Source organism: Rhinichthys klamathensis, unplaced genomic scaffold (genome assembly GCF_029890125.1).
Source record: "Rhinichthys klamathensis goyatoka isolate OS25496 unplaced genomic scaffold, OSU_Roscu_1.1 h1tg000323l_1, whole genome shotgun sequence".
NCBI lineage: Eukaryota > Metazoa > Chordata > Actinopteri > Cypriniformes > Leuciscidae > Rhinichthys > Rhinichthys klamathensis.
Window position 1 is genome coordinate 1,418,154 of NW_026606839.1, and position 23,306 is coordinate 1,441,459.

A 23,306-nucleotide genomic window follows, 5' to 3' on the forward strand; every position below is an offset into this window, starting at 1 on the left:
GGCACGCTTGATTTTAACAAATCGAGATTGTCTGTCCATCATTGTATAAAGCACGCCCTGTCAATTTGATTGGCCCGACGATTTCTAAACAGATCATAATTACTCCTCAATGGATCGAGTCCACACCGAACTTCCCGACCAAAAAAATGTTGTGGGCGGGGTTCGGGCTGGCATCCAGGCTAGCGTTTTTGCTTAAAACAAGAAAAATATCTGTCAATAAAAAGAATCAAGAAAGTTGAAAAGGTAAGAAATTTTTATAACTCCACTGGCAGGCTTTTTTTCTTATTATTATTTTAAGCATAAACTCACTAAATCCTCCAATTTCATCAAAAATATCTTCATTTGTGTTCCGAAGATGAACAAAAGTCTTACGGGTTTGGAACGACATGACGGTGAGTAATTACTGACAGAATTTTCATTTTTGGGTGAACTTTCCCTTTAAGTAATTTTGCTTCTCAAGTAACTGTATCTTGATTTAAGAATGTTTCGATATTTGTAGGCTACTGAAAAATAAGATATTAAACACTAAGTAAAAATATATATTTTTGCCAGCGAACATATCGTACGTAACAACAGAACATTCCTAGCCGTGCGGCAGCCGTTCCACGCAGTGGCACATGCAATTTCTCTGTCTGGATGTTTCTAAACCTGTGGCTCATACTAACATACATGCTGTACAAACGTGAATTCTCATGCTCTATTTCAATTTTTATTCTATTTATTGCCAAAAAAAAAGAGAAAACTAGTTATTTCATAGCTTGCCCTGCCTATAGTTCTTTAAATCACTCTTTGTGCATGCTAATTGCTAGAGACGTAGAGAGACATTTTTATAGTAAAAGACATAGAAAACATAAAACTGCACCATTTTTTGTTTTTGATTTTCAGCCAATACCTCCACGGGTAACAGTGGAAGCTTCAAGGCTACTTAGCGGAGGTAACGGTTTAGAGTTTTTAACGTGTTATCATGCAGTAAGGATATCATGGAAACATAGCGCTGCGCAGAGCGTCCAAACCAACACCGTGTGTTTGGACTCGCTGGACATGCTCTTCAGGGTTTGGGCTATTTTGGGAGTATGTTTTACAAACTGTGTTTTTTTTTGTTTTTGTTTTTTTCATATGATGTTACTACCTGAACTAAGCCATGTCCTCTTCCTTCATACTCCCCATCTACTGCCATAGTCCTCTGCTAGAGCAAACGCTGCATACAGTATCAAAACATACAAACCTCAAGCTTTCAATCCATGTTTGCTTTCTTTCCTGCATTTTTGATAGAATGATTTGTTCCAGCCAATACTTTGGAATGTTTTGTACAGAAGAATATGGTTTGATTTAGGATGTTATAGATTAATCTACTGGTATGATATTCCTATGAATGGTTGGACTCTTTATATAAATATATATGTCAAGTTATTGAATGCATAGGGATGGGCTTATGAAATCTGTCTTCTGTATTTGGTGGGAATATTGATAGCACAGAACGCTTCTTTCAGGTACAATGGGGAGTCATGCAAAAGCTCCCGGGCGTTTTCAGTCACGACTGATCCAGGATCAGCTCTACATATGAGAACAACACAAGACCTGGATCAGGACAGAAAACAACTCGGGTCGGCTTTGCTATATGGACGATTGTGTTATATCTTAGGGTTTCTTAGCACAATATACAAACAGATGTAAGCTAAATAATGAATCTATGTTTAAATGCTATGGAGGGAAGTGTGGGACACAACCAGATGTTCCCGTAACATCTGCACGACGAGTTTAAGAGGTGTAAAGGAGCAAACCTTCCTTTTGGTTTCATTTCTGAAGAACAACAGACCAGTTTTGTCCCATTATCTTCCCTCTTGAAATTTGCTGCTTTGACAATTAAATGTGTAAAAGGTTTTAATTACGGTGTTCTATTTATTGTTTCGGTCATTAATTTATTTGATTATTTTTATTATTAGAATTTGATCATTTGCATTCGTTTATTTATATATTTATGTATGAACTCTTAAGTTTATCATTTCTGACATAATGTGTATAAATGATGCTTATTGGGGCTTTTTCTGTCTTTCTTCTTTTTTCAATTTTACAATAAAAATGATAAATGCTTACCAGCACTCTCGGATCATTCATTGTATAAATATGTATATATGATGATCAATAAATCATGACAACATATGTAAGTTCTACAAGATTCAACACGATTTCGGTTTAAAATAATTTAAAAGGAATGTGTAGAATTCAGAAACTCTTGTTATTAGCGACACCGGTGGCCGTTAAGTGAACTGCAGCAGCATTTACTGCACGTGCTCGCGGCTCGCACTCGTGCTCACGTACAAGAGACTGAACTGAATGTGATTCAGCCGCGTTTCCACTGTCGGGCCAGTGCTAGGCCAGGGCTTTAAACGGGCCGTGCCGGGCTAATAGCCTCGGGCCAGTAGCAGCACCGGGCCTGCGTTTCCACTGTCGGGCCAGAAGCTCCACAGCGCGTCACTAAAACACGCCCGCAACACGCCTCTCTGGAACAACGTCACACTAACCCATCATTTCACCAACAAATGGAAGTTTTATCAGAAAACTAATCAGAAAGAAATCACTGGAAACAGCGTGCATCGCAAAACAAACATGATAAAAGCGGCCGTTCGCTGGCATTTTTGTTGTTATATATTCACGGCGCATTTCTTTTTTGTTCTTTGCTTTAAAGTAAAAAGAAGTTGGAAATACCTTTGCACTTTGCTGCGATATAGGAACATCCATCCAGACGCCGTCCACGTTCAGACGAATAGGCCCTTATATGTGCTGCACACTTTCCTCTCAACAAAATAAACACTCAACAAAAATGTCAGAGAAAACAGCAGTTAAAGAAAGCATCTGATCATATCGACGATGTGGATATGTTTGCACCATTCCTGCGATTCTCCGGCATCATGTCGACAGATGAGGTATTTAAAGTTACACTGTTATGATAGTTTGATTATAAAGTGGCTATGCGAGACAATATTTACATCTAGCCTAGGTATGTAAGACTATAGTTTGAATTAATCCCTTTTCTTTGCATTACACACTGACATTATAGTAGCCTACAAAGTGTCTCTTTCAGCATTATCCGGAACATTGTAAGCATTTGTATCTTGTGTAAGAGGGAGCGCTTGTGTAAACATCAGATCTTTTGGATTTTCCCGGCAAAAACGACCCGTTTTATTTCACATAAAAATCAGTCAGGCTTTCAATAGACAACATTGGAAGTCGGGGAAGGTCTCGTTTTTTAATTTTCGTTACAAGCTGCTCACACATTAGTAATAAAAAGTGATTAAAGGAACATTCTAACATATCGCCCCTTAAAGTTGATATTGTACAAACTATTTGATTAGCCTACTTAAAAATGTAAGCTAGCACCTGAACTTTTTGAGTGTTGTGTTGATGCAGTCGCCATGTATTCATATAGCAAAACAATGGAATAAATTCAGTTTGAAAGGTTTAAAAGAATTAACAGTCAAACAAAGAAACACATCCTGATTAGAATTGTGATTATAATTATGGGGGGCATTTTGTTTAGATTTAGCTAAATATGTAATACAAGAAAACTTTAAAATGAAACATAGCATATTTTTTTATCAGGATGTCAGCAAGTTTGCATGCACACAATAATCAATATTAATAAATTGTAATAGGTAGCCTATGTATTGCCAAAAATATCAAATTCCGCCTAAAATATCGTAATTTTAATATTTGTATTTATTTATTTGTCTCTTCTGTGCACCACCATAAGGCTTTATTTACTTTAAAAATGTATTTAACCTTACGGACATATTTTGTGAAAATGTGACAAATTGATACCTTGACTACAAACAAGATTCTCTTGTAATGTTAAGACATTATGTTTAGACACACTGGTCTTGAATGTACAAAAATACTGGTGTATAAGGGTGTGTGGGGTCATGATATTTGCTATAAAGACATTTTTAGCTATTTTTATACTGAAACATGTTGTATGTAACCGTTTAAATGGTTATAGCACAAAACATGCTTTTAAAGAGATTTTGTATCATTATTAAGTGTGGAAAACACAACTTTGTCAATTCTTATATGTTCCACAGAAGAAAAAAGTCATGCAGGTTTGGAACGACATGAGGGTGAGTAAATGATGACAGGTTTTTTATTTTGGGGTGAAACAGAAAAAAAGAGATGAAGTTCGAGATGATCTCTGCCGTTACACCACATTTATCCAATGAAAGAACGTATTCCTATCCTTTCAATGTGGCAGATATCAAACAGCAGTGACTCTTAAATACATTTAATGAAGAAATGATGTGGAGGATGACTGAAAGCATCAGTTCATCTTTATTACTGTCAGTTAATGAGAATCAATCTCACTCTCATCTCATCTGAACTCTCTCAGGGTCACAAAATATGAATTAGGATTATCATAATGAATTGTCTTAATATGAACCTTGCTTAGCAGAAGGTGACAGTCTGACACGAGTTAAAAGTTTGAGGGCTCGGCCTGCGAGAGATATGAGAGGAAATACGACTGAGAGCGATAAATGGACAGATTGATTGTGTCAGAGCATGAAGGACAAGCATCTCGTCTGCTGAACCCTTATAAATCCTGTCTATGGAGTAAAACAACATCTGAAGTTTAATAAGTTTGACTCCATGATGACAGATCAGTTGTTCTCAAATGTTTCTACCGAGAAAAGAAGAGTTTCAGAAGAGATCTCAACACTGTCTCAAACTATGCTCAGATTTGTAAAGGTACAGTACCAAAGTCTACAATCAAGCTTTGTTTTGTCCCCAATTTTTCATGAGCTGAACTCAAAGATCTAAGACTTTTTTTTATCTACACAAAAGGCTTATTTTTCTCAAATATTGTTCACAAATCTGTCTAGATCTGTCTTAGTGAGCACTTCTCCTTTGCCGAGATAATCCATCCACCTCACGGGTGTGGCATATCAAGATGGTGATTAGACAGCAGGATTATTGCACAGGTGTGCCTTAGGCTGGCCACAATAAAAGGCCACACCTGTGAGGTGGATGGATTATCTCGGCAAAGGAGAAGTGCTCACTAAGCGGGCTTTTACACTGGGCTCGTTTGCTGCGGCCCGAGCGCGTTTGTTCCCGGCGCCCCCCGCAGCGTTGGTCTGGTTTCACACTCAACTTGATTCTATCGAACCCTGGTGCGTTTGCGTGCAGATTACGTCATTGCAAACGTGCACGGCGCATGATAGAAAACAGAATGCGGGTCAATATTGTGTTTTTTATTAATTCGCTGCTATTATGCGCAGTTGAGTGAATAATACAGGTTTACTGTGCGCGTGTCACATAAGGTGGACTTCTGCTGCTTGCAAACGAACTCTTTTGAGGAGACAGTGGATTTCCAGATTTGGTGTTCTGATTTCACGCGCAATGCACGAATACACTGCAGGCTCACTCTCGCTCGTATCCAAGGTAAATCATCAACACTATCATCCCTTACAAGTGTTTTATTTAACTGAATACATCACAATGAGCTAAAACGCATGCGCAGGTCACTTTACTTCCTGAACAAGTGCGCACCGGAGTCTGTGCTGCTTTCACATTCACGCGAACCGCGGCACGGTTCGGGAGCAACCGAACTCAGACCTTCTCCTCCAGGTAGTCTCGGGTTCGGTACCCCAGTGCACACCCGGGTCCCATGACAGCGTTCACATTAGCGATTTTTCATGTGAACCGTGCCCCGTTCCGAACTAAACTGCCAGTGTGAAAGCCCCCTAACACAGATTTAGACAGATTTGTGAACAATATTTGAGAGAAATAGGCCTTTTGTGTACATAGAAAAAGTCTTAGATCTTTGAGTTCAGCTCATGAAAAATGGGGAGAAAAACAAAAGTTTTGCCTTTATAATTTTGTTCAGTGTAGTATAAGTGCAAAAATAATATATAATAGTGAACTATAAGTATGGTAAGTCATGTTCACTTAAAGAAAACACAACCACATTTGCAGTATAAAACTAGTAGTTTACTGAGAGTATACTTCAAAGTGTACTTTCATAAACTAAAAAATGTGCTACAAGTATTTGACTAGTAAACTATCAGTATACCTATAAATTCACATTTAATGTAGTTGAAGTACAAACGAAAAACTTGTAAACTAGTTGTGTACTCAGTTAACTAGTGTTATGGTGCGTTCACACCGGACGCGAATAGCACGTCAGGCGCGAATGATTTCAATGTTAAGTCAATGCAAAGACGCGTTACGAGCGTAAAAAAATCCTGCGGCGCGAATGAGGCGTAGAGCGCGGTAGACGCGAATACGCCTCTTCACGTGTCAAGTTCGCGCGACTGGCGCAAATTGAGCGTCTGGCGCGTTAAGCGCGAATGTTTTATGTAGTGCTTTTTGTGCATTCTCGCGTTTGACGCGAATTCACGTCTGCCGCCCGAGTTGAAAAATCTGAATTTCTGCGTCAATTCGCGGCGCGTTAAACAATCAGGAGCCTGCTTGCTGCTGTCACGTGGTGAAGTGACAGTTTATAATGTTATTTTATGTTTGGCCTCAATAAATTATTTTGTAATATGACTAAAATGCTTGGTGTGCAAAGCAAATCTTTCACATAAAAACTCGATTTCAATATATGAGAGATACTCATTTTTGTATTGAATGCTATTTATTCCATATCTATTCTAGATTATATGAAACATTATTATTCTAATGTAAAGACCACAAACACAATTTAGTGTATAAAAACTTTTTTTTTAAATCACAAGACAGGTTTCACTTTTGGAGTCTCCATTTATTATCAAAACAAAAATAAATGACAGATTAGGTGGATGCGGGCGAGGGTGAACCTCGCGCCGGGCTGTAGAGCGCGGGCTCGACAGGCATAGACCACTCGAGGCCGAGGCCTTATACGGCCTACGCTGTCCTCGTCAGCATCCTCACCGTTAGGTCCACCAAACCTAGCTCCTGGAGCAAATTGTGAAACTCCTGAAACCCTCCGGAGGCTCTGGTGGACCCGAGTACAGCGATGATGTCCCCTACGCAGCTGTTTCTGCTCTTCAGAGCATATACGAGCGGTGACTCTCTCGATTAATGCTAATGCTAATGCTCGATAAATATCTAAAAAGATGGCCGCCAACGGGTTTCGAAACTTTCGCCTACGGATTTTAAATTGACGCGCGTAAATTTCGCTTCAAACTTTTGTTTTTACGCGCGTCAATTTAAAATCCGTAGGCGAAAGTTTCGAAAAAACAAAAGTTTGAAGCGAAATTTACGCGTGTCAATTTCGCTATTGACACGCGAATTAACACAAAGTGTTCAAGCGTATAACTAGACGCGGCAGGCGCGAATTTGACACGCTATTCGCGTCCGGTGTGAACGCACAGTTATACTTAAAGGTGAACTAAGTAACTTTTTTACCTTAACCGAACAGCTTTGGAGTCATTGTAATGTTTATATTACTGATTTCGTGTTGAATGGTGGTCGTCTCGCACCCCCCTGGTGCCTGTGAGCCGCCAAACCACCCTTGCAACTTTGGGCCAGCGAGCCGCCGCCCTCAGTGTTAGGAAGTGTCGTGTGATATCAGGTCTCGCGAGGTAACGAATTGCTTTACGGCAAAAAACAGATCTGATAAAATTCTGATAAAATGAGCATCAAACAGAAATAACCCGGCGCCGTATACATGTGATGTTGGGCGCGCGCAGCTCTTAAAGGGGCCATACCTTATTTCCACTCGTTACAGCGTCGATCCTACTGAACAGGTACCGGTGTACAGGGGGAGGGGATCCAGCCGTGAGTGCGAGCCATCTCTGCGTGAGTGCTATTCATGACAGTACAAGTACTCCACAGCGACTCTAGGGGTCGCTGTTTGACAAAAATGGAATTCCTACTTAGTGCTGCTTTAAAGTATCCATACTTTTATACACTACAATTTAGTTCTATGTAGTATTGAAGCAGGACACTTGCGAGTCTAGTACCTTGCTATTAGTATACTTACTTCATAAAGTATACTTAAAAATTTACTTGAACTTTACTAAAGTAGTTAATAAAATTAACTTTTTTGTACGGGGATGGATCTCTGCTCAGATGAAGTGTTCATTTGCTGATCTCTGACTCGGCTACTTCATCCTGAATCAACAAAAACTGTGGTTTGGGCAACAGAGATCCCACAACCAGAGGATTCTCCATACATCTCACTAACAGCCGTTAGATCAGAATCAATCTCTCTGCAAAGAACATCCTTTCGCCTCTTGCTATTCTTTATCATTCGTAAAGAGATTGTTTAAATGAGACATTGATCCGTTTACGAGCTCTTTATCAGGGACACACCATACGAGGTCATGACCTCCAGATGTCTGACTAGTATTGGCAAGGAAACGTCACTCTAAACATATAGCCTATATGAATACAGATGTGTCCTTAAACCACCCGTGCCTAAACACAGAAGTTTATGCGGAGAGGCAAATACACTACAGCGATTTATAAGATTTAATAATCTAGCTGACGTAAAATCAGTAGCACAAATCTAAGAAGAACAGCATTCACCGCCTCAGTTCTGCCTAAAAATATCTGATGATGTAAATTCTGACACGTCCTTGAGCAAGAAATACTAGCGGTGATGGGGTAAAAATATCATTCCCAACTCATTGATTTCCTATGGTCACAAATCTTTTACCCTATAGTGCCACTGTGTGGTTGACTGTGCAATTTAATGATCTTATATTCTATATAACTGGAGTATTTGGACACTTAAATCACTAAAATTCTGCTGGATCTTTTCTCTTCTCTGGCTTTTTTTTTTTGTTTGTTTCTTGATTTTTGCTTGTTTAACTGGTGATCTTTTTAGTGGTCGTACTGTCAAATGTTTACTGGCAAAGTGTGTTTGTGCATCTTTCTTTACAATAACCACACTTATTTTATAATTTGTAATGTATGTAATGCAACGATGCAGACATTTTGAAGCAAGCTTAAAGAGATAGTTAACCTAAAAATGAAAAATCTGTCATCATTTACTTGCCGTTCTGTTGTTCCACACCTGTATGAGTTTCTTTCATCTGTTGAACGCAAAAGAAGATATTTTGCAGAATGTTGTTAACCATAGTATGTTTTGTGTTCAACAGAAGAAAGAAACTCATACAGGTTGAGGTTAAATAATGATGACAAATGTTTCATTTTTAGGTGAATTATCCCTTTAAGTGTCCAAATAAGTTTTAGTTAAAATAGATAAAATAGTTTTGGGGCAACTGTAGCCTATAATAATTATTTTCTTAACATTGTCTTTCAAATGCATTCATTGCTCATTGAGATGAATTGATGAAATTAGCAATGTATTTTATTTGATTGTATTTTAATCTATTTATCATGATGTGTAATGCTTTAATGGAACGATGTACATGTTTTGCTGTGCTGTTGAACAGTGTGGTTTTAATGCATTGCTGATTTGGAATTTGGCAACATCATCACACTTGGCAGAGAACTCTTTGATGAGGTGAGGTCACCATGGCAACGAGCTGGAGCAGTTGTGACGCACAGGGACCCTCCGTCACGTGTTCTGATCGCAGTTCCCGCGCCCGTCCACTAGAGGCAGTCATGACCTCATCACAACCTGATGCAGACAGCAGCTTTCTCTCTCAAAGACGGCCATTTAAAACTAGATATGTTCTTCTGTGTGTTTTTAGAATAGTAGATGTTTTTCCAGTGGCTGGTTTATCATATTTCTCACACAAGCCGTTACTATTATGTTGTCATTCATATTCTTGTGCATTCAATTCAGTGATAGTCAATGTGTGAAAGCAACAAAAACACACTTTTTGGGAGATGATGGTGAGTAAAACAAAACTCAACATTCAAACCAGCGTTCACATGGTGTTTCAAAAATATACATTCATACAGAAATTTTTACTGCACAACCCTTATGAAAAATAAGTAGCTTTTAAGTTTGAGTATATTTTTAAGTAACCAAATGTAGTTAGTTTACTAATATCAATGTACTAGAAGTATACTTGTAAGTGTACGGTTTCAATACTACTCGGGACTAAATTGTCCCACTTGTTAATGTAGCCTATAAAAGTATCCTTTAACTTTACTTTAAGTGTAACACAACTAGTTTACAACTAAGTTTGTTGTTTGTACTGCAACTATTGGATTTATAGTTAAACTGGTAGTCAAATACTTGTAGCATATTTTTTTAGTTTATGTAAGTACACTTTGAAGTACACAACAGTAGTTTAGTAGTTTTATACTGCAAGTATGCAAGTTTTCTTTAAGTTAAGTGCATCAACACCATCAAAGCTTCACAGTTGTTTCCTCCTCATGGGTTTAACATTTCATTCAGTAACATAGGCAGTTTTGATTTATATGCTGTTTAGTGTTTAATAATCGTGTTTTACATTTGCGTAAGCAATCTTCTATCACTTGTTTCTGCTTCTTCACCTGTTTTGATCAGGAGATTCTGTACTAAAAGATGCCTACTAGCGCCCCCTAACAGAGAAACATGAATTGTAAAAAATGTAGTTGAGGACAGAGTAAATTCTACCGGTGGACTACAAAAAAATCAGATACTCAGAATTAGGAACATATCTATTTTCTTTATAAATCAATATTTTCTAACAATGTCGTTTTTTAAGACAGTATGTGAAACTGTGACAACAAGTATTTAATAGGCTACATACTACAAGCCAATTATTCTTAAAATACTTAATTATACTTGTAATTAGGAAAAGATTGAGTAGGCTAAATATACTTGGACCTTTCTGTCAGTACAAGTCAAGTATACTTAAATGCAAATTTAAGTATATTTGTGAGAACTACATACAAAGTAGACTGAAAGTATACTTTGTTTTTGTTTATTTTTGTTTAAAAGAAGTATACTAATACCACACTTTAATGAACTTCTTTTTCGCAAGGGAATGTCATTAGAGATCAAATTGCTGAAAGTCTGTTCACATGTAAACTCCAGATTGCTGAGGCTCTTATCTTCTTTCCCACAATTCTGTGGATCTACTGACCTTGAAAGTTTTTCACAGATCAAAACAGCAGAAATAAAACAGAAGTGTTGAAATACAGCAGCTGAGCACATAAAATCAAGTAGAATCCAGTCAATATGCTATTTATCTATTCTATGCTATCTGTCAAAACTGCTTTGTAACAGTTTTGTAGCTTAATGTGATCAGCTACTGAGCGACTGACAGTGCAACACATTGACTTTGATGGTTTTGACCTTGCTGTCGTGGCTGCTCATTAACCATATATGACCCTGTAAGTTTAACACATGTAATGTTTGTATTATGATTATACTTTTAAAAGTTTGATAGTGGCACAGAGCAACCAAAGCATTTAATGGTTGGAGACTTTCATATATTTAATTATAAATTATACAAATGGAAAATAATTGTTCCAATTGAGTCTGAATAAGCAGAAGAACAAGTGTTTAATTTGAGATTTCGCATGCTTCAGTGGTTTTGACAAACTCATGCTGAGTCCCACGGCACTCACGGGAAACGCTTTCTTTTTTAGGAGAAGAAATATTCACACATAAGAAAGATCTTTTATGTTTTTGCAAAGCCCACAGGTCTGATGTTATTACTTCAGCATTTGTTTTAATAGAAAGACTGCGGATATACAGACACAGAATCTCAGACTGACGTCGTGTTTAATTAGTTAAACACACACACACTTTAATATCACTGGAAGTGTAAAATCCCAAATGCATAGAGTCTTGGTACAAAAATTAATTGAAAATGTCAGACAAACAAATACAAAAACATTTGAATAATTAAGCAGTGGCTCTCTCAGAAGTCTGAGAAAAAATTGCGAAAATGGTTCCATAATTGTTATTTAAGCATTTTGTTCATCTTGTGCTGAATGATATTTAGGTAACACTTTTTCAATCAGGTCTCATATGTTAATATCAGTTAATGCATCAACTAACATGAACTAATATTGAGCAATATATTTAAAAGCCTTTGTTGATGTTAGTTAATAAAAATGTTAATGTTCATGTTAGTTCACAGTGCATTAACTAACGTTAACAGATACAACTTATGATCTTAAATACGTTGAGATTGACATTAACGAAGATTAACCCTTTAGCTGTCACCCCCCTTTTTGAGCGTTGACGTGAAAATGCACTACCCAAACTTAAACGGTTGTAATTCATGAAGCCTTTGTACTAAAGACTTACGGTTGGTCTTTTTTTTTTAAAAGAAGACTCTTGGCAGATTATTGCTGAAGTGGAATAAAATAAAAGAATTAAATTATTTAAAAGTTATTGAAGTTTAAGTGTATTGTTATGAAAATATAATAAAATATATATTTTTCTTTTATTAAAAATATATACAAATTAATATAGGTTTCAACCTAAAAATGACAGAAAGTCAAAGCCATATATCTAACCAAGTTGTGTTCCAAATTTGAAGTTGAAATCACAAACATTGAAGTTCCCATGAGATTTTGTTTAGGCGTAATACCAAAAATACCCACCGGGTGCCATTGCATTCCATTGAATTTAATTGTATGCATTCTGCCATAACAAATTAATAAATTTCTATCCAAATATCACTAATGTCACTAAATATGGAACCTTGAGACTGAGACCTTTCTGACAATATGTGTTTTGTCAAGATTAGAACATTTTTGGTAATAAATTATGAAAGATGATGCCCAAAAGGGGAGGGGCCTAAAAAAAATACCGTTTCTATGGTAACACAACGTCCAATTTCAAAACGGGTTTCACAGGATTAATTCTGAGTTCGTAAGCTTTCAAATGATACCTAATTTATGATAACTGCTAAAATATGTCATATAATAATAATAAAAAATTATATGTATATATATAATATATATTATACTTTTTAGAGGACTTTTTACTTTACTTTTTAAAATATAATTTGATCTTTTTTTATTGACAAATACTAGATTATGTTTTATTATGAACTTTTAGCATTAAAAAACCAAAGTTTCAATTATTAAAAGTGTGTGCGTCAACTTTTTGTGACAAAGGTCAGAAACTCCTGTAATGAAGTTGATTTTTTGAGGCGCACTCTTGTCATAAATTCATATATTACTGTTCATACATAATTTGTAAGAAAAAAACAGCGCTAAAATATCTATTAAGGAGTCTTAGAACTTTCCAACGATATATAGTTTGTCATGACTAGATTAGGATTTAATAGTAATATAGTGAAGTAAATTTAGGTTGCCCGTATACGGGCAGGTGACAGTTAAAATGCTGTAGAAGTGTTGGTCAATGTTATAGTAAAATGTTAACTAATGAAATCTTATTTGTTCTGTAACTGATTTTGTGATGCATTGTACTATATTATTTACAAGGATTTGCTTGTATTTCGAGTCTACAATTAATAAAAATAATGATTCAAAAGTTTTTCAATTTCCTAAACACACTGTAAAAGTTGAGTCAAGCGCGCATACATCATTCACTCCTCACTATACATGTGTTCTCCCGTTCATGTCTGAATTCTGCACATGTATTAGTCCTTGTTGTCCATGCTGAGGCCTGACAGCACAAGATCTTTCAGGAAGGGGAAGATGTTGTTGATCAGGCAGGTGAAATAGTGGAACCAGGGGTAGTAGGCCTCTTTCTGACGGGACGCCCCGGCTTTGATGATGCTCAGAGCCGCTTCACTCGCAGGATAGGCCGTCATCGTGGTGAATCCTCTGAGAGAGATTCGAGAGAGAACAGTTATGGGGGATTCTCAGGAAAACACGTCCGGATCGTTTTCATCACTTAAGCGAGTTGCTATGGATTAAAAGCATCAGCCGAACACTTTAATGAAGCAATACAATAGTAGCCAAAAGTGATGTTCGAGGGGGGGATCTGTTTTTATGACCCTACAAAAATATTAGGAAAACACTCAACTTGGTTAAGGCATTTATCTGACTAAATTATTTGGAAAAATGCAAACTACAGCTACAGGTTTTATTTTACTATGCCTATAAAAAAAGCATACATAATCAGTCATTACTATTTCATTGGTTCTCTCTTGGTTTTCCATGTGTTTATAATTTGTAAGACAGCCTGGCCAAAAATTATGTCTGCATTAATTTGGCATTGCAGTATCACAACAAAAACAATCAACTCCAAGCTATGCAATATGCTTACAAAATCTAAACAATTTTTAGGGTGAAGATGCAAATTTTCCTTGGGCGAACTCCACTTTTGGCCACTATTGTATGTTGTACAATTACTGTGTGTGTGTGTGTATACAATACCATTCAAAAGTTTGGGGAAGTTTTTTTTTTTTTTTTTTTTTTTTAGAAATTAATACTTTTATTCAGCACGGATGCATTAAATTGCTCAAAAATGACAGTAAAGACTTTTATAATGCAACAAAAGATTAGTCGAAGAATGCTGACAAAAAATGTATCATTTTATTCACCAAAAAATATGAAGCAACAGCACAACTGTTAATAAGAAATGTGTCTTGAGCAGCAAATCATCATATTAGAATGATTTCTGGAGGATCATGTGACCCTGAAGGATGGAGTAATGAGTAATAAGAAGTGAGCAGAATGTAACGCATGTACAATTTTGTATTTTTGAAAAAATCATGTTCAATCAAAATGATAAAACTTGAGTCACTGAAATGGGGCCATCAGACACATACTAAACATTTGCATATTGACAGCTGAAAATGTGCTTCGGTTGTGTCAGTGTGTGTGAAGCTGCTAGAATGATTATTCATGATCCATGAATAGATCACCAAAGTAACAAGATAAATGTGCTGAGGACAAACTGCAAATGAATTCATAACCGGCTTCCTAAAATATTTAGAGTGATGCACAGAAAAGATTGGAAACATTGATTGCATTTTGGACCACACCAATGTCGACAGAACAAAAACTGTAACACTTTACAATAAGGTCCGTTTAATTAACATTAGCTGATGCATTACCTGACATTTATTGTTAACATGCATCTATCATTAACCATTCAATTGACAAATGTATTGGTAAATGTTGAAATTAACATCAAGATAAATAAATTCTTTTTCAAGTATTTTTTCATAGTTTAAGTAGTAATGCATATAACTATTGTTAACAAATGAAACCTTTTTGCAAAGTGTTACTATAAAAACTTTAACTAGTCATTTTAAACGCACACAAACTGCATATTAGAACCAAAGTGGTACTTTGTCTTAATGTGATCTTTGTCAAACAATTAAGCTAAAACTTTATATTTTTAATATATTAATCATTGTAAATATATAATAGAAATAAAATGTGTTTTACATATAAATCATTCTTACCATTTTAAAGAAAAGATATCGCATAAAATAGTACATAATGATTATTAAAATAAAAACTCTTGTGAAAATTGCCATTAACCTGATGTAACATTTAAGAAGCAAATTGTAAATTCAGCATTTATTAAACATTAAACTGCTTGGTATATGATAGAAAGTTGATTCAAGAAAATGGTTGCAAGATCCAAACCAATTATGAATTACTTGATGAAGGTGATAATCTATAAAAGGGATGTTTTCTTCAAGTTTTGCAGTATCAGAAGTGCTAGATTTAGTCCGTCATCAGTTCTGTCTGTAGTGAAACTAACCTGATCTTCTTCATGGCCGACTCGGTGTCGATCAGTCCGAGGATCATGATGGACACCGACACGTTGCTCTTCTGGATTGCCAGTTCACTCTGCATCGCCCCGAAGAATCCGTTCATCGCAAACTTAGTAGAGGTGTACGGAGCCACAAACGGACTTGCCAATTTACCTGAATCAGAGAGGAAAACAGCGTGGACCTTTAGTCCTTTATAACTGCATGTGACTGACAAGTGACAACAACAAACAATTTACACAGAGAAAATTAATGATTGTGTCCCAAATCCAGTAGCGGCCTTTGCTGTGTTTCAACAGTTTCACTTGAAAAAAGAAGGGGCCTCCATTTGTGCTCAAAAAAGCCACCAAAATTAATAAAAATGCCCCAAAAATTCAAGGTATGGGACATTTTTGTCTCTGTGCGAGTCTTATTTTTAATATAAATGATAGTTAGGCAATGCCACACGAGCTAAAGTTCAGCACGTTTGCAAATGTCATATTGATTTTATACAAAAATTCAATAAACATGAGGTTACTATTAGGTGACATATTTAAGACTCGGAATATTGTCTGATTTTGCTCTATTTCGGCAATTAAAATAATTCCAAACAAATCCACAGCCATTGCGCGTCTCCGAGCAACACGGTAATGTTTCGTTACTGAATGAATCCGCGTGTTTGAATGAATCGTTCTAATGAATGACGACTCACTCATTAACACAGTGGCTGCGTCCGAAATCTCATACTTCCTTACAATATAGTAGACAAAAAACAGTATGTGACAAAAGAAGCAAGTCCGATTTCACAGTAAAGAGGAGGAAAAGAGTACCCGGATGATTCTTAAGTGTGATACGATGGACGCTTTACTATCCCATGATGCCCCGGGAGAGGATTTTTACGAACTGATGCTGAGAATGACAACATGTCGAATGTAGTACGTCCAGATTACATTCATACTATAAACATACCAGGGGCGGAGCTAGACTCTCAGTACAGTGGGGGCGGAGCTTCATCATGGGGCCCTCTGCTGCCAAGTGATTTTAAAATTAAAACCGTAAAAAAAAAACTTAAAATATCTGATGAATGCATATGTAATAATGTGTCACTTGTTGAGCCAAGTAAGCTTAGGCCTATATGTTAAATAAAACACAAAGGCTATCTCGTTCTTTTCAGAGAACAGTCTGTTTTCTTTCGTTTTGAATTGTTCTGTAAAAGTACACATTTTGAGCTTTCTATAGATATATTTCTCAGGTGTGTGAGGCAAGTAGGCCTACTCTGTGTTTCGGTTCATTTATGACTCACAAGACGAGCTCCAGTTCACGCGCCGGCGCGATTATCTATTGTCTGCTATATTTACTTCTTATTTATTAAATCCAGGCAATTGGTTGATGAAACATTGATTAGAATGAAGATACAATTAACACAAAACGAAATTCGCCTTAATGAATGGCTTTGTACTTTATGTTTGATGTCTCTGGGAAAATTTTTAAAAGCAGTCTTTCAGTGCCGCTTTCAGAACGCTCACGTCCGTAACGGGGAACTGTCACGTAACATTGTTTTTCCCTCATAAATGCGAACACGAAAAATAAGACAAAATGAATATTTTGTTCTGTGGAGAGCCAGCCCTTCTTCATCCGGTGGGTTTAAGTTTTTTTGTGTCACGTCCGTGTATTTCCCTCATATTAAATATAAAACGCATGTGTAGACTGATATTTTTCTAATGTCTGGAGTCTGGACTCCTTTATTAAGGAGGATAAACAGACGTTTCAATATATTGGTATTAAATGCATTTTCTGAGAATTTACATTTCAAGTTTTTTACCAAATGTCACGTCCATAACGCTGGAATTGCCCAATTTTAAAGAAATTATCCTCAACTGTGATGTAGTGTAAGTCTACGTATTTTATAATGTTAAAGGAGCTGTATGTAAGAAATTTATTTCAATTAATCATAAAATGGCCCTGAAATGTCACTAGACATTCAGAAATCATGTACATTTCAAATACTTATATCACTGACAACAGTAGTCTGGCCAGGATATTGTCATTTAAAAAGTGCAGTTGCAGCCCTCAACTGATGTTGATGTTGTCATGTTGTGTTTTGGTCTGATGCTCCACCCTCCACCTATCTACCAATCACAAAGTCAGTAGTGTTGCGGCATCCGGGTTGCCAGCTCTGCTCTAGTTACCACAGCTGCAGCTCGTCACGTTCCTGCTGGATCCTGCAGCCGATCTGGCAACCTCGAGTCAGGGAGGAGGGGGAGGGGATACACCACTCTACAGTAATTTGACAGTGATTGCAGTACTAGTTTTGACCACAATCTTACATACAGCTCCTTTAACTTCAAACAATAGCCTACTAATAGTAATTTAAAGATGTGGTAGCATTGGATCTGGACGGGAAGGATAACGCTGGGAGTTGGAGTGTGTCGCGATTTTGCCTTCTCACTCACATTTCGGTTTCATATCGCATATCAGCCACTAAAGAAAATGCCAAAAAATAGTAACGCACAGTAATTTGGATCAGTAATTTTAATCTGATTACTGGTTTGGAAATAGTAACGCTTTATTACTCGTTACTGAAAAAAGTTACCGGCATCACTGCTGGCGAGGGCCCCGTTCCTGTCCAGTGACGCAAGATCGGCGGCGTTTGAGGGGCCCCTAATTGGCACGGGGCCCTGGGGCGGCCGCACCCAAGCTATCTCCGCTACTGAAACATACTTTTTTAGCTGTCGTGAAGTAATAACTTATTCAAAATAAGTACCTACTCAAGGGAGCATGTGATTTCGGACGCAGACAGTCACTTGCTTTGTCCCTAAAAGAATTAGCCGCTTTAAAGGCACATTATGCAGAAATTGTGTTTTAGTCAAACAGTGACCCCTATAGTCGCTGTGGAACACTTACACTGTCGTAAATAGCTATCTAGACATTATGTGGACATTTTTGGACTGGTCTAATTATCAACAATGGATGAATGAACAGCATCGTAAAAAAATGGCATACTACAAGCAAGCGCAACAACATAGAACGCAATCAAGTTTAGAAATAAGAGATTTAGGCTACTTAATCCATCAACAAGATCGCCAGGTCAGCATCGCGGTTGAATCCAGTGCTGCTTTTTAGCTCGCGCCAACTAGTGAAAGCCCGACCGAGTGGGACTGTCACAAGGAAATAGTCAAAGGATTCAGTTGCGAGTAAACAATAATTTATTGAGCACAATAGTAGATATCCGTGTGGGTCAAAATGGAAGCAGACAGAAGAAGACTCAGGCTCGGCAACGCAGGGACGCAGTGGGCGGGCAGACACAGATGCAGGAACAGGTAGAAATTCCTCCGGGAAAATCTCAGGAAACCACAGCATGGTACAGGAGTGGAATGCAGGAGAACACGGCGAGTAGAACCCTGGTAGCCTCAACTACCATCTGACAAAGACAGGACGAGGTAACAAACAATATATCGGACATCCTCATTCAAAACAGCTGGCGCTGATCAGCTCATCAGCCGCGAATCAGGGACTCTTTTCCGGTTCCTCACGTGGTCAGATTCTCATTTCCTTTTCCAAGTCTCTTCCGACCGCGTTTTCTTTGCTTCTTCCATCGTCAAGTATCACGTCTGAAATGCGCGCAAGTGTCTTCGTGCTTCATATGTGGTTGTTGATGTGTGTGACGTCGTTGCCGTAAAGCAAGTCGTGATTCTCGCGAGATTTGTCGGGGGCGCTCCTCTCAAACTTGCATTGCTGGTTTTTCCAGCGGCGACCCCGCCAAGCTTTATTACCAGGATGATTCGCCCTACTATGAGTTTGTTTACCACCGAAATGACTTTGAAGCTGTTATATCAAGGTACAATTCTTGCATAGTGTGCCTTTAAACAAATCATTTAACTGAATGATTCAATGACTCGCTTGTTAAGACAACGATTTGCCATCACCTACTGGCGGTTTAGTTTCATATTTAAAAGTATTTCATTGTGGTTGGAGATGGAATGCGTATATAAATAGACTATTACTAGTGAAGTATGAGATGTTAAATGTAAAATATAACAAAGATAATAAAGTAATTGCAGTTTCATTGCATGAAATGCTTTTGTCTGTCATTTTTTCCTCATATGGTGGGGTTTGGGGGGGGGGGGGGGGGCATCCGAATTGCAAAGGCTGTCTCTGCCCAAATCATAGCCAAAAGTGCTTTTAACTAGATTAATATTAACTATAACACCAACAAAGTTAGACTCACCTGCCATTGAGGACACTACAATGATGGATCCAGCGGATGTCTCCAGCACAGGAAGAGCTGCTGCTGTCATCTGTGTGTAACTCACAAAATTCACCTGCAGCGAGTCAGATCAGTGTGAACAGAGAACGAAGAAATACACACATTGCAACAAAAGCCATTCTCTCAGTGTTCGACCTGCATGAGTGACCTGACGTGGTCTGCGTCTCTGTTCCAGAACTCTACGTTAGTGTTTCCAACATGATTCAACACTAGAAAGTCCAGCCCACCTGCAGGACACACACACGACATGCGGTCAAAAGTTTGGAATCATTAAATAAGAGTTTTTCTTTTTGAAAGAAGTCTCTTATGCTCACAAAGGTTGTATATATTTGCTCAAAAACACAGGAAAAATGGTAATATTGTGAAATATTATTACCATTTGAAATAACTGTTTTTATTTTAATATATTTTAAAATGTAATTTATTTCTGTGATCAGAGCTGAATTTTCAGCATCATTACTCCAGTCTTCAGTGTCACATGATCCTTCAGAAATTATTCTAATATTCTGATATCAATTTATTGTTTATATTCAAATAGACAGAGAACAGTTATTTCAAATTGTGCGCATCTGAAGTGTCTCAGCTGAAGGAAATAATCCATTATTTATTGCCTTTAAAATATCTGCCAAATATTCTTATTGGACCGATAATAACCTTAATATTATGAATGAATATATACCGGCCGATATATGGTGGCCGATATATCGTGCATTCCTAATTTTATTAACAAATAAATGCAGCCTTGGTGTCATACATTTTTTTTTAATTATTGGTAGTGTATATATTGCATAATATATTGAATCATTTCTCACCCAGTTTTTCCACAGCGTATTTGACGACTCTCTCGGGGTCCGCGGGGTCCGACATGTCTCCGGTCATATACATCATCTTCTGTGCGCCCAGTTTCACACACTTCTGCGCCACCTGAACATCCACAGATCTTACAGATCACTTTCATTTGCTCATTAAAGCCTTTGCTTTCGTACAAAACTTCACAGCCTTACAACCTCTGCATTACTTTCAAAAAAAAAAATATGGGCATCTACTGATTAAAGTCCATAATTAATTGAAAAAGTATTGGGAATGTCTTAAAGTGTTTCGGAAAAACGAACTGACCTTTTTTAAAGCCTCTAATCGTCTCGCAGTGATGATGATCTGAGCCCCAAACTTAGCGTAATGGTAGGCCATCTGCTCCCCGATCCCTGAACTGGCCCCTGTGATCAACACTCGGGCCCCCCGAAGCGAATCTGTGCTCAACAACACACTGCTCTCAGTGTAACTCTTACCCAACCCACCGCTTGATCTTGATCAGAAGATTTATTAAGGCTTGAACTCCCAAGAAGGTGAGATGGTCCTCACTGCAGAACACGAAATCCAGGGGGAGGAGTTGGACCCAGATCCAACTCCTCCCACCTTACATACCTAAACCTACCCATCTCCGCCCCCTGATCCCTAACCCCACCCCTAATCCTACCCATCTCCGCCCCCTGATCCATAACCCCACCCCTAATCCTACCCATCTCCGCCCCTGATCCCCAACCCCACCCCTAATCCTACCCATCTCCGCCCCTGATCCCTAACCCCACCCCTAATCCTACCCATCTCCGCCCCCTGATCCCCAACCCCACCCCTAATCCTACCCATCTCCGCCCCCTGATCCCTAACCCCACCCCTAATCCTACCCATCTCCGCCCCCTGATCCATAACCCCACCCCTAATCCTACCCATCTCCGCCCCCTGATCCCCAACCCCACCCCTAATCCTACCCATCTCCGCCCCTGATCCCTAACCCCACCCCTAATCCTACCCATCTCCGCCCCCTGATCCCCAACCCCACCCCTAATCCTACCCATCTCCGCCCCCTGATCCCTAACCCCACCCCTAATCCTACCCATCTCCGCCCCCTGATCCCTAACCCCACCCCTAATCCTACCCATCTCCGCCCCCTGATCCCTAACCCCACCCCTAATCCTACCCATCTCCGCCCCCTGATCCCTAACCCCACCCCTAATCATACCCATCTCCACCCCCTGATCCCTAACCCCACCCCTAATCCTACCCATCTCCACCCCCTGATCCCTAACCCCACCCCACCCCACCCCTAATCCTACCCATCTCCACCCCCTGATCCCTAACCCCACCCCACCCCTAATCCTACCCATCTCCACCCCCTGATCCCTAACCCCACCCCACCCCACCCCTAATCCTACCCATCTCCACCCCTTAGATCTGGATCCAACTCTGCCCCCTGGATCTCGTGTACTGCAATGAGGTGCTACTGAAGAAGGTTAAAACAAAGTTAGAAGCAATTTAACTATAAAGCCTGTGTATCATATTTGAATCATCTAAATCATCAACATGATCAAAATGCTGAAACCCTGTTGCACACATGCAAGCCTTTTAGTATGATTGTAAAAGCGTCCACCTTCAGCTCGTGGTTCACATGTCTTTCTGATGTTAAATCTGCATTGATTTTTATAAAGTGCCTATTATATTGTTAGTAATATTTCAAGATGAACACTTACTAGACTGAAGCAACTTAATTTGATTATCATTATTTTAGAAAAATCATGTTAAAGTTTGAGTATCAAATATGCTCCATCTGGATTTTATTTGTTCGTTGCATTGCATGATCTTTGATCATAAGCATTTAAATATCATCTTACTAAGACATAATATAGGGAGATATATATATTTTGTCAGAAGGTCCAATAGACTACCATTTAAAAATATATAGATTTGTCTGAATATTATTTCACGTGTCAGGATTTACAGGGTAAAAAGTGACTAATTTCCTTCTAATTCTATATATTACAAAAAGACAACTTCAATTCTGTGTTTTTCAAATGATTCAGTTATAATCTCTAGATCATAAGGGCATACTATTTTCACCAAGTTTATGAGAGTTACATAACCATAATAAATGAGTCTGGCAGCCGTTTTCATAACTAGATGCCAATATAATAATTTAGCTGGTTAATGTTCTGGTGAAATACTTGCAAACATTTTGAGTTTAAGATTGGTAACAAAGCCTGTGCTAAACCATCTAAAAATATATGAATGCCTTTGGAAAATGCAAGGCTTTCTTCATGTTTATTTTTCATTGTGTTTTAACATAAACTCCCAACACAAATAGCTTTCGGAATTGAGTTGTGTTTTATATTACACGTTTACTATAAAATAACTCAAATATCTGAAGGGATGCAATAATAAAAATGAGTATATATTATTGTGAATCTGTTGTCCTGACCTGGATCAAACGTATCTCTCCACATGTAGGCCATGAGGGCAGCGCTCAGCAGAAAAAAGCTCACATACACCTTCATGTCCACTGGTGTCCTCGATCAGAAGTCTGGCGTCTGAATCCTGTGCGAGTGCATTGAGAAGTGGCACTTCAATGTGTTACACCTCCTGCAGATCCAGAACAGAGTCATAAACCGTGACTGATCACCCATTGAACCTGCCCGACAGTTCAGGAGGCTGAAGGTCATGTGTTGTTTACATTTACAAACACATGAAAG

General features: G+C 38.2%; 1 protein-coding gene across 2 annotated transcripts in view; it reads right to left on the reverse strand.

The window, feature by feature from the left end:
- Positions 1–13,416: 13,416 nt before the first annotated feature.
- The window catches only part of hsd11b1lb (hydroxysteroid (11-beta) dehydrogenase 1-like b), a 173,576-nt gene continuing 163,686 nt past the window's right edge, over positions 13,417–23,306 (reverse strand). The window contains exons 1-7 of one of the 2 annotated variants that reach the window (XM_056271656.1): positions 23,036–23,168; positions 20,902–21,032; positions 20,598–20,709; positions 19,921–20,012; positions 19,747–19,840; positions 15,530–15,695; positions 13,417–13,632 (exon numbers count right to left, since the gene is read on the reverse strand). In XM_056271656.1, coding sequence (XP_056127631.1) covers positions 13,446–13,632; positions 15,530–15,695; positions 19,747–19,840; positions 19,921–20,012; positions 20,598–20,709; positions 20,902–21,032; positions 23,036–23,111 — 858 coding nt within the window. In that variant the 5' untranslated portion in view covers positions 23,112–23,168 and the 3' untranslated portion in view covers positions 13,417–13,445. Of the gene's footprint in view, positions 13,633–15,529; positions 15,696–19,746; positions 19,841–19,920; positions 20,013–20,597; positions 20,710–20,901; positions 21,033–23,035; positions 23,169–23,306 lie in introns of those variants that run through there. The other variant, XM_056271657.1, reaches the window with a different exon arrangement.